Source organism: Muscardinus avellanarius (assembly GCF_963383645.1).
Source record: "Muscardinus avellanarius genome assembly, chromosome: 6".
Taxonomy (NCBI): Eukaryota; Metazoa; Chordata; class Mammalia; order Rodentia; family Gliridae; genus Muscardinus; species Muscardinus avellanarius.
The window spans coordinates 93418939-93431945 of NC_137791.1; the positions used below are offsets into that span (position 1 = coordinate 93418939).

At 40.1% G+C, this 13007-nt stretch overlaps 1 protein-coding gene across 1 annotated transcript in view; it reads right to left on the bottom strand.

Moving 5' to 3' along the window:
• The window catches only part of SPMAP2L (sperm microtubule associated protein 2 like), a gene marked incomplete at both ends in the record, with an annotated part of 60778 nt that overhangs the window by 31179 nt on the left and 16592 nt on the right, over positions 1 to 13007 (bottom strand). The window contains 3 exons of the mRNA XM_080697242.1: positions 2037 to 2102; positions 7665 to 7698; positions 12073 to 12201. Coding sequence (XP_080553368.1) covers positions 2037 to 2102; positions 7665 to 7698; positions 12073 to 12201 — 229 coding nt within the window. The remainder of the gene's footprint in view (positions 1 to 2036; positions 2103 to 7664; positions 7699 to 12072; positions 12202 to 13007) is intronic.

Here is a 13007-nt window from a genome sequence, read left to right on the forward strand (position 1 = left end):
ATGGTTAACCAGTTTGCCAACACCATTTTTGAACAGGCTATCTTTTTTCCAGTGTATGTTTTTGGCCCCTTTGTCAAAAATCAATTGGCTGTAAGTGTGCAGATTTGTTTCTGAGTCTTCTATTCTGTTCTATTGGTCTATGTATCTGTTTTTGTAACAGTACCATACTTTTTTTTATTACTATGATGTCACTTACAGGGAAATGGATGGAACTGGAGAAGATTATGCTAAGTGAGATTAGTCAGTCACAAAAAATAAGAAATTGGATGTTCTCTCTACTATGCAGAAGCTAGAGAGAAAATGGGTCATAGGAGGAACTCTAGACAAAGGAGGAGAAGCTGTAGATGAGCAAATAAGGTGACCTAACTGAGGGGGATGGGAGAGGAAAGAAGAAAGTTCCCTATGGTACATGGTGTTCATTCACACACATATCAATCACTAAGCAAACATGAGAAGGTGGGAAGAAGGAGGGAATGGGGTGGGAATTGGGTAAGGGCTGAGAGATGTGTACATGTATGCCGCTATCACCTTGTACTCCATTAGATGTACAACTACAATGCACAAAAAAAAAAAAAAATTAAGCCTGGCGTGGTAGAGCATGCTTGTAATCCCAGCATTTGGGAGGCTAAGATAGGAGGATTGCGCAGGTTCGAAGCCGGCCTCAGCTACTTAGTGAGGCCCTTTGCAACTCAGTGAAACCGTGTCTCAAAAATAAAAGAATTGAAAATAGGGCTGGGGGTGTCACTTGGAGGTAGAATGCTCCTGGGTTCCCTACCTAGTACCACACGCAAAAAAATTTTTTAAATTACACCAAGAAGTAATTAGGTAACATTTCTAGAATGGGTAATCAGGGTAAAAGAAACAAAGGTATCTCAGGAAACTGCTGTTTTACTCAGTGGCAGGGCAGTTGCCTATAATGCATGAGGCCCTGAGTTCAATTCCCAGTGCCACACAAAAACAAACAAAAAACTAAATTCACCAACTAATTGAGCTCATCCCTTAAAAATGGCTCCTGGTTTTTCTTATTTATATATTCTTTTTACTTTTATTGGCACATTATAGTTCTACAGTCTCACACAATGTAGTTCACGGTGATGGTGACACAGGTGCACACCGCACATGGGAGCTTTCCCTGGCCCCCTCCCCTTCCCCCCTTCCCCATGCATGACAGTGAGAGTGACAGTGGTATTCTCACATATGTGCATAATGTCCACGGAAGTGTTTTCTTTGCTAATTCTCCCTCTCCCCCACCCTCTCCTAGACCACCTTCACTGGGGTTTCTCCTCCATTATCTGAAGTTTTTCTGGTATCCCCATTACCACCTAGCTTCCACATATGAGAAGAAAATATGACCCTTCACTTTCTGTGGCTGGCTTATTTCACTGAACGTAATACTCTCCAGGTCCATCCATTTTCCTGCAAATGACATGATTTTGTTCTTCTATATGGCTGAGCAGAATTCCATTGTGCGTATATCCCATAATTTCCTAATTCATTCATTTGTTGATAGACACCTAGGTTTGTTCTATAATTTGGTTATTGTGAATTGTGCTTTTACAAAGATGGTTATGTATATATTGCTACTATAGTCTGATTTCAGTCCCTTTGGAAAGATACCCAGGAGCGGTATAGCTGCAACATATGGTGGATCCATTCTGTTTCCTGAGAAATCTCCACACTGATCTCTATAGCAGCTGCACTAATTTGCAGTCTCTGGGGAGCTTTTAACACTTTCAAAGCTCTACTCTAGACCAAGTAAATCAGAGTTTCTGGGAAGAGGATCTAGTGGCAGTCAATCCTAAAGTTCCTCAAGTGATCCTGAAGCACAGACAAATGTGGATATCAGTGACCAAGGATTAGCCTGTTGTGGGGTCGTTTCTTAAAACAAAAGTGACGATACTGACTCTGTGGTCCAGTTGGGTAGAGTGGATGGATCCACCTGGGATGCAGGGTCTGCAGGCAGGTAGGAATAGGACTTAGCTACGTGATGTGACAAAAACGAGCATAGCAAGCAAGACTATATAATATTGCCTTACCTATCTGGAGTTCCCCATTGTCTTTTGGGCCTAGAAAGATATTGGATTCTCTTCCTAGAAGAAAAACTAACAAATACCAGTTGATTAATTCAAAGAAAATGCTTAACAAATATGGTTACATTAGATGATTCCTACTCAAAGAAATTCTATGGGGGAGGAGTACTGTATTTTTTTTTTTTTTTTTGGTGGTACTGGGGTTCCTGAAAACCCTTCTACCTCTGGGCTACACTCCCAGACCTATTTTATATTTTTATTTGAACACAGGGTCTCTTAAGCCAGAGAGGCTGGCTTTGAACCTGCGCAATCCTCCTGTCTCCGCCTCCCAAGCGCTGAGATTACAAGCGTGCGCCACCACGCCCGGCCTAGAGTACTGTATTTGATATGATTTGAAGAATGCAGAAAAGCTCTTAAAGTCTCCAAAACTACTGTGAACCCCAAATTCTAACTTCTAGAATCATTAATGTCTAATAAAATAAACAATAAATATGCAATTTAATAAAAAAAGGCCTATTGGCTCCTAAGATCCAAGATAATATGCACATTTGTTAATGGAAAAAATAAACCTTAACTAGCATATTAAGTTAATTTATGGATGGCTTCATAGCACTAGTTAGTGAAGAGATTGTACAGGTAAATCTAAGAAAGGATATCTGGTTTTAGCAAGACTATGAAATAGGCAAAATATATTTTGATACTGTTCAATCCTCTTCATGCCCCATTCTGTTCACTTGAGCCTTCTCCAATCTATTTGAGTGGGGGTGAATAGGAATGGAACCCAGGGACATTCTACCTCCAAGCTACACTCCCATCCCTATTCATTTTTTTTGTTTTGAAACAGGGTCTCACTAGGTTGCTGAGAGTCTTGTAATGTTGCTGAGGCTGGCCTTGAACCTGTGATCCTCCTGTTTTAGCTTCCCAAGTACTGGGATTACAGGTATGCACCAGGGTGCCCAGTTTCCCCAATCATTCTTAATTCACCTGTGGCGGAGTTTATGCCCTCCAAATCTATGTGTTTCTATACATTTCCCAGCCTCCTTTGCAATTATTTGGAGCCATGTAACTTGTCATGTCTAACTTCAGCAGGAGTGTTGAAAATCACTTCCAGAGTAATGTACCTAAGAGTAAGTGTGCCTCCCCCATCTCTCCTTCCTGTCACAGTGACCCTAGAACCCATGTATTCTTTTTTTTTTTTTTTCTTTTGGTGGTGGTACTGGGGTTCCTGGAAGCCCTTTACTTCCGGGCTACACTCCCAGACCTATTTTTAGATTTTTATTTGGAAACAGGGTCTCCTAAGCCAGCACACGCGGCTGGCTTCGAACCTGCGCGATCCTCCTGTCTCTGCCTCCCAAGCTCAGGGATTACAAACATGAGCCACCATGCCCGGCGAGAACCCAGGTATTCTAAGTTACCAAAATTGGTCTTAAACCTATGACCCTCCTGTCTCAGCCTTTCAAGTGCTGGGATTGCAGGAGTGTGCCACCATGCCCCACTGAAACCCAAGTATTCTAGATAGCAGAGCTGTAAAAAGTAGAGGGGGAGCCAGGCATAGTGGTGCATGCCTGTAATCCCAGGACTTGGGAGGCCAAGACAAGAAAATTGCAGGTTCGAAGCCAGCTTCAGCAGTTTAGTGAGGCCCTTCACAACTTAGTGAGACCCTGTTTCAAAATTTAAAAAATAGGGTTGGGATGCTGCTCAGAGATAGAACACCTCTGGGTTCAATCTCTAGTACCACAGACACACACACAATACACACGTGTAGAATTGTGTTATGTCATCAAGAATTTTGCATCTTGTTAATTGCTCCATCACTGTCTGTTCAGTGCATACTAATATACCTTCTATGTAAATGTAACTAATTAAAACTCATTTATGAAGCCGGGCGTGGTGGCGCACGCTTGTAATCCCCGCGCTTGGGAAGCGGAGACAGGAGAATTGCGCAGGTTCGAAGCCAGCCGTGCACGCTGGCTTAGGAGACCCTGTTTCCAAATAAAAATGTAAAAATAGGTCTGGGAGTGTAGCCCGGAGGTAGAAGGGCTTCCAGGAAACCCAGTACCACCACCAAAAAAAAAAAAAAAACCATTTATGGCCGGGCGTGATGGCGCACGCTTGTAATCCCCGCGTAGGGAGGCGAAGACAGGAGGATGGCGCAGGTTCGAAGCCAGCCACGCTGGCTTAAGAGACCCCCATTTCCAAATAAAAAAGTATAAAAATAGGTCTGGGAGTGTAGGCCGGAGGTAGAAGGGCTTCTAGGAACCCCAGTACCACCAAAAAAAAAAAAAAATTATGTACTTGTTTGGAGTTTAAAGTGCCCAATAACAACAATAGTTCTTGTCTACCACCATTAGAAGCCATCTGAAAAACAGGCACAGGATTTGGACAATAAAAATACTATTTATTATTATATACTATTTATTATTGTATTTATTTACTGTATTTATTATATATTATAATTACTGTATTTATTATATATTTTATATTATATTTATTATATATACCGTATTTATTATATATTACTGTATTTACTGTAATTTATTTATTGTATTTATTTATTATTGTATTTATTTACTATTTATTATTATTTATAATACTATTTACTATTGATTATTGATTAAAATCTATTGAAGAGAGTAGTTTGAGACCCTGACATCCCTGAATTAAACTTGTACCCTAGAGTTGCAGGCCTTCCGTTATAGGGTCTGAGCCTGCTGTGAAAGAGAAAGTGGATCCCAGACATAACTTACTGTAGATAGGTCCTAAAGAGAGAGAGCTCAGAAGGGGCCAGTTCTCTCTCCAAAATCCATCAAAGAGATGTCACAAGCCTACAAATGTTTGCTCTGTGAGCAACAATTTAAAAAAAAAATCTCAAAGTGTGAAACTGTCATAGTAGGCAGAGATAACCGAAAGATTCTTTGATTGTGAAAAGTTTGGCATCTGTTACATAATTGATATAAAACAACCCCCTAGTCATGTTCCTCAAACAACAAAGATATTGTCCACTGCCAGAAAGGAAATGTGCGTCCTTATTCAACAGAAGAGCAGGTAGCAGATAACTCCTGCTTGAGAACCAGAGCCAGCTCAGTGGGCAGGAGGCCAGAGTGCAGAAAAAACATCTTATTATGCATCAATCTTTTAAAGCTTCTGACTTCGTCATCACCCCCAAGCCAAGATTTCCCTCACTATCTTTTTTATTTTGTACCAGCAAAATGGGTGTGTGTGCTTTGTTTTTAATGTAAGACCATAGGCGGTGTCCCTGTCTGCCCTGTAGACGCTTGGATCAAGCTGCCATTTCAGCTGGAGTGATCTCACTGGCACGGGCGTCCCTCTCTCCTGGGAATCGCGTCACTCAGGATCTTGTCATGTTGCAGATGTAAAGAATGCCATTAAAGGGTTTCAACTCTTGAAGGCAAGAAATGTCGAGGCTGGCACTGCTGTCCCCTTTCCTCACTGATAGATACGCTCCTGTGGTTTGCCAATAGCGAAGGAAGCTTTTGAAATCCTTTCTTTGGGTACACAGCAGTAAATATATGTTTACAGAGTAATAATTTACAGAGATGATTTCTGGTCTCTGCTGATGGGGCAATCTAATAATTCAGTCAGAATGCTTTTAATATCTTATTATCTTACATATATTCAAAAATATTTTTCATAATTAGGCATACCCTATTTGTATAAAAAATTGTTCAGAAGATACAGGGTGATAATGAAGCTGGCTCAATTTCCCCACATAATCAATCCCAAATTAACCAAACACAAGCAAAAAGCAAGAAGAAATAACAGCAATAAAAAAATTATAACCACTCTCTACATACATGTTTTTGTATTGGGGATTAAACTCAGAAGCATTCTACCTCCAAGCAACACCTCTAGTCCTTTTTATTTATTTATATTTTGAAACAGGGTCTCACTAAGTTGCTAAGGCTGACCTTGAACCTGTAATCCTCTTGCCTCAGCCTCCTAAGTACTGGGATCACAGGCATTTACCACCACGCCTGGCTTCTTTTTTTTTTTTTTTTTTTTTGGTACTGGGATTTGAACCCAGGGATATTTTACCTCAGAGCTACACCCTCAGTCCTAGTTTATTTTTCATTTTGAAATAGAGTCTTAGTAAGTTGTTAAGGGTCTCCCTAAATTGCTGAGGCTGCTCTTGAACCTGTGATTCTCCTGTCTCAGCCTCCCAAGTACTTGGATTACTGGTGTGCATAGCCACACCCAGTTCACAGTAGTGTGTTTGTTTGTTTGTTTGTTTGTTTGTTTGTTTTGGTGGTACTGGGGGTGGAACCCAGAGGCTTTCTACCTCCGGGCTATACTCCCAGACCTTTTTTTTTATTATTATATTTTATTTGGAAACAGGGTCTAAGTTGCTGAAAGCCTCTCTAAGTAGCTGAGGCTGGCTTTGAACCTGTGCGATCCTCCTGTCTCAGCCTCCCAAGCGCGGGGATTACAAGCATGCGCCACCACGCCCGGCCACAGTAGTTTTAAGTATAAAAACTTGGCAGGTATATGTTATTTTCACTGCTTATGGAGTCAATAGGAATGTTTGCTTTCTCAACAGTGATTTGTTTGAAGTAATATGCAATTTTAAGTGGATACTTATAATACTCAGAAAATGTGAGTTTTGTCAGCTCTGCTACCCAGTGACCATGCAACCTGGGGAGAGCAACATAATCATTTCTCTGAATTTCATTTTCTCTTAGTAAATTCTAGTAGGTATATTTGCCCTATCCTAATTTTTAGGATTATCATGAGAAAATAAGAAAGCATTACCCCAAAATATTGCCTGAAAGGGAAGGAAAAAGCAACTAGAATACATAATATAAAATATAAAATAGGTCTAAATAATCAACATAATTGTTAATGGGTTGAATAATAACAATAAATATAAATGATTTTATCCCACTTTTTAAAGAGTAGATGAAATCAAAGTTTGGAGCAATATGTGGAGTAATACACCCGTAATCCCAGCTGCCTAGGAGTTTGAGCAACAGAGTGATGCTCTGTCCAAAGAAAGTTTAAAAATAAAAGATCTAGTACTATTTACTTGTCACCAAAATTCATTTTTCCTCTTCTAACTACATCTTAGCCAAACCATGGGTTAGCATCTATTTTGAGGAAGCCTAAGTCTTGGTGGATAATATGTACATACATAGACACACAGGTTTCTTTCTTTTCCTTTCTCTTCTTTTCTTTTCCTTCCTTTTCTTTTCATAGAGGGCACTTTCCTGATTTCCTTAGCCACTGTACTTCAATTAGTGGCAAGGGAGATTGGGACATATTAACCTGGATCTTCACAAAATCGATGGCATAAGATTGCCAGTGCAGATTCCTAAGCCCCTGAAAGGCTCGGGTCTAATATAAAATAAATCGACCTAAGTATGTAACAGTGAAAAACTGAGAGAATAGAAGAGCTCCCAGTATCTCCATCTTCTTTCCCGCTTCACTTCTTAACTATTTTACCTTCCTTCTTTCCTTTTCCCTAGTAGCTATGAATAGAAGAGCCCATGACTAAGGGGAGCAGAGGAACCTCCCTCCCACACCCAGAGACAGGCTGCCCCAGGAGTCTGCCCTGTCTGGCTCGGCTGGATCCACGGGTGGAGGTGGGTGATAATAGTAATAGAGCCATGGTCTTACCATTTATCTGCCAAGTCATAGGAATCAGGGTCAGCTAAAAGAAAACGAAAGCAAAAGTTAGATTCAGCCAGAATAAAAAAATATGATAAAGATAGAATCACAAATCTAAAGAGAAAGGTCCTAGGAAAAATAGATATTTAAGGAAATGGCCAAGTTAAAAATATCACACCATGTACCAAAATCACAGGTAAATCGGTGGGGGGGGGGGTATTACTGGGGATTAAACCCAGAAGCATTCTACCTCCAAGCTACACACTCCCAGCCCTATTTTATTTTTATTTTTGAGACAGGGTTTTATTAGGTTGATGAGAGTCCCATTACTTGCTGAGGCTATCCTTGACCCTGTAATCCTCCTGTCTCAGCCTCCCAAGTACTGGGATTATAGGCATGCACCACCACACCCATATAAATATTTCTTTTTAAAGGCTGAATTAGAGAAAAAATGAGACCATCTACTTAATCACTGGATTTTAACCGTCTAACATTAAAGCTGACAAAAACTAGAATAATATAAATAAAATATTTAAAACATAAAACTTCGTGTCAAAAATTAAATTTAAGCAGAGCATGGTGGTGCACGCTTGTAATCCCAGCATTTGGGACGCTGAGACCAGAGGATCGCGGTTCGCAGACAGCCTCAGCTACTTAGTGAGGCCCTCTGCAACTCAGTGAGGCCCGGTTTCAAAATAAAGAATAAAAAATAGGGCGGGGGTATAGCTCGGAGGTTGAATGCCCCTGGGTTCTACCCCCAGACCCGCAAAAAAAAAAAAAAAACAAATAAAACAAAAAATTTAAATTTATTTTATTATTTATTTATTTATTTATTTATTTATTTTGTAGCCCGGAGGAAGAAGGGCTTCCAGGAACCCCAGTACCACCAAAAAATAAAAAAATAAAAAAATAAAGGGAAATAAATGTGAGAGAAATTATCTGGCAGCAAATATGATAAAGGCTTGTAGTATTAGTATTTGAATATCTTATTAGTTTACAAAATTATAAATAAGAAAAACATTAAAATAGATATTTATAAAAATAGACAAAAGATAAGAATTGAATTCATGTATAAAGACACATGAAGGTCTGATAAACATAAGAAAAATTTGCTTATAATCAAAACAATGCAAATAAAAAAATTTAAACTATCAAATTAGAAACATTTCTTTGCAAAGGATAATGATTCTGTAAAGGTAAGATAGATGAATACTCTTGTGCCCTGATGGAAAAGCTTAAGTTACTATATTTTATGAAAAGGAATTTGTCAGTTTGAGCCATCAATTATTATATTTTTTACTCCAATTCTATTTCTAGAAATGTACTCTTAAGGAAATAACTTCAAATATGGTCAAAGCTTATACACAAACATATTCAGTATTGTGTTTTCAATAGTGAGAAATTTTAAAAACCTGAACTTTATAAACTAGAAGAAATGGTTAAGCAAATGAAAATTCATGTTCAGAATGTCTTTTGGTGGGGGGCAGTGAGCAAATGTAGGTGATTGTAAGACCAAGGCATCCAAAGACCAGTCATAATAGGCTTCATAGTGACAGATTGTTCCAGATAATCTCTCTTGGATTTTTCCTAATGGGGATTGAACCCAGGGATAATCTACCTCCCAGACACCTCCCTTTTATTTCTTTTCTATTTTTTTAAAACAGAATCTTACTAAATTGCAATGGCTGACCTCAAATCTGAGATCCTCCTATCTCAGTCTCCCAAGTATTGGGATTATGAATGTGCTCCAGTATGCCTGGCTTGGAGTTTTTAATGCCATGTGAGTTCTGAAATGACATTTTCTACCATCTGTAGTGTTTTGGATAAAGGACAGCAGTTATACTCTAGTATCTGACAGACACAGATCAAACCCCAGTTTCATGAGTTACTCAACCATACAGCTTGGGCAGATTCATTTCACTGAGATCCAGTTTTCCCCTCTCAGATTGGAGGATAATCGATAGGTCATAGTATTAGTGATATAAACTGGGTGTGATGGCGCGTACTTGTAACCCCAATACCTGGGAGGCCCCTGGCTTCTATCCCCAGTACCATACACACAAATACATATACATATATACATATAAATATATATATATATATATATATATATATATATATATATATCAGTGACATAGACATGTAAAGCACCTTACATGGAAGAGATGAACAGTAGTGAGAATTGTTAGTTACACCTGCAGTCTATCAATAACTTTAGTAGAGCACTGTGGGAAACACAACTGTCCCACTCCCTGTGGCTGCAGCATCTCTGTGCAAGCTGGGGGTGAGTGCAGAGAACACAAATGAGTGAGACAGGCCTGCTCCTCAAGGAGTCTGCAGCCTAGTCAGAGACAGGTGATAGTCTTTTAAAAAATGATACTCTTAAACTCAGGTATTTCCTACCGCTCTACTTTTATACATGAGTCAGAGTGAGCATGGTACTGAATCAATCCTAACAGACGTCCATCCATACCAATAATAAGAATGAATAGCACTCTCTCAGGCCAGAATGTCCCACGGAGCTTTCAATCTTTAGAAAAGACACTTGAGGTCACCTCTGTAACTGGTAGGACAGAATCGCTCTCAGGTGGCGATTGTTAACCAATGGCCTAAGCAAAACAGTAGTATAATCATTCCCAAACATTCCTGCTAATTAGAATCATTTGGGAATATTTTTTTTTAATTCCAGGTCCCAGGTCACATCCCAGATTAATTAAATTATAATCTCTGGGGATAGGATACAGGCATTTTTTAAAAGCAGACAAGTGTGGGCCTCTTATGGTATTGTTTAATGGGCAAGGTCAGGCTTGGAATCACACTGCCTGGAACCAAATCCTGGCTCTACCCTCTGAGCTCGGGCAAATTTCCTTCTGCTCTCCGTAACTGCTTCCTCAAGTAAAAAGTGGGTTCTTGCCAGGCGTGGTGGCGCACACTTGTAACCGCAGGAGAATCACAGGCTCAAGGCCAGCCGCAGCTACTTAGTGAGGCCCTCTGCAACATAGTGAAACCCTGTTTCTAAGTAAAGAATAAAAAATAGGGCTGGGGGTGGGGGTGTAGTTTGGAGGTAGAATGCCCCTGAGTTCAATCTCCAGTACAGAAAAAAAGGGGGTTCTTGCCTCACAAGGTTATGTGAAAATTAAATAATACATGTAAAGCACTTCACATGGTGCCCCAGCATTGTAAACACACAATAAATGTATTATTAACTCTAAAAATTCAGAAGATTCTGTTTAAACTTCTGCAGATAATAAGTCATTTGAGTGTCTGTTAAGTAATTGTTAAGGAAACATTTCCTTGAAGGGTTCTAAATATGAAAACAAATCTTAGCAAAATGTAAACCTAATAGCATGAATTCATGTGTATTTTCATGGGTTTCTTTTTGTATGTGTTTAGACCGTCCACTCATTTGATTTGAGATGGCTTACATAAAACACACATAAATACACGATAGGATACAGCTTTTTTTTTTTTTTTTTTTTTTTTTGGTACTGGGGTTCCTGGAAAACCTTCTCCAGGCTACACTCCCAGACCTATTTTATATTTTTATTTGGAAACAGGGTCTCTTAAGCCAGCGCGGCTGGCTTTGAACCTGCGCGATCCTCCTGTCTCCGCCTCCCAAGCGCGGGGATTACAGGCGTGCGCCACCACACCCAGTGGGATACAGCTATTTTAAGATGAGAAATTTAAAAAGAAAAATAGAGGGAGAAAGGAAAGCAAAATAAAATGGAACAAGGGAAGAATGTATAGCAAAGCTCAGCACAGTCATCTCTGAGCATCCAACCGTAAAAAGCAAGGACCCTAATTTTTCTTAGTACAATAGTCCCCCTACGCCTGGTTTTGCTTTCTGGAGTTTTGAGTCAATGGAAACTCAAAACTATTACATGGAAAATTCCAGAAGTAAACCATTCATTTTAAATAATTTTATTACCATATATTGTTATAACTGGTCAACATAACAAGGCCACTGTTATTCAGCTATTGTCATTAATCCCTTTCTGTGGCTAACTCAAACCATAAACTTTATCGTAGATATTTGCACAGGAAAAAAAGATCCAACACTCAGGGTTTAGTAAAACGGGTTGTTTCCGGCTTCTGGGGAATGTCTTGGCCCACATCTCCTAAAGATAATGAAATCTATTGAAATGGGGGGTTCTTTTTAAGGAGCGAAGATTAGCATCATTATGGTTTCTCATAAACAGATTATCAGACCGCGTGCAAACATGAGACCAGCAGGTTTGCAGGCTGTACTGATTTGCCTGTGGCACAAGGCAGGTCTGCGTGGACAGCGCCGTGGTCTGCCACCTTTTTCCTGAGTGAACACAGGACTGGCCTGATGGCCTCGGGAGGGGTGGCCACAAAGTGAGGGACATCAGTCTTTGAGATTTACAGGTGCAGCTTGTCAGTCTTTGAGACCCACAAAGACCCCTCTCCGCTTGCGAAGGCTCCAGCAGCCCAAAGGCTCCAGCTGCCAAGCCGCAGCGCTGCAGGTGCAGCCATGGCTGTGCAGGTTCCTGCCCTGGATGCTGCTGCAGCACTGGGGCAGGCCCTGCCAGGAGAGGAGGCTAGGGAGAACGGTGGGGGAGGGGGCTGGGGCTGGGGCAGCGGTTCTCTGCCTGGAGTAGCCCCGCACAGCACTTTGTCAAATAAGCATGGTGACTGTGCTTGTAATCCTAGCATTTGGGAGGCTGAGAAAAGAGGATCTTGATTTGCAGACAGCCTCAGCTACTACTTAGTGAGGTCCTTTGCAACTCAGTGAGACCCTGTGTCAAAATAAAGAATAAAAAATAGGGCTGGGGGTATAACTCAGAGGTAGAATGCCCCTGGTTCCATCCCCAGTACCGGAAAAAAAAATTCTTACCAATTAGAGAAATTATGAATTATGGGTGAAATGACAAGGTATCTATTATTTTCAATAAAACAAATTTATCCCATAGGATATTAACAAAGAATGGAGAGAATTATAGGAGAGTACCTAGGTGAAATAAAATTCAAAAACTGTTATTAAGAATTACTGAAGCCGGGCGTGGTGGTGCATGCTTGTAATCCCAGTACTTGAGAGACTGAGACAGGAGGATTGTGCAGGTTTGAAACCAGCCTCAGCTACTTAGTGAGACCCCTGTTTCCAAATAAAATAGAAAATAGGTCTGGGAGTGTGGACCAGAGGTATAAGATCCCTGAGTTCCATTGCCAGTACCAAAAAAGAAAAAGAAAAAGAATGACTAAATCAGGTAATGAGTACATAAATACCTAAAATATTCTCTATTTTGTGTATGTTTGAAATTTCCCAATAGTAACTTTTTTAAGTTTTCTGTCTCAAGCAACTTAAGAAATAGAAAATAGTGTGCCCTTAAA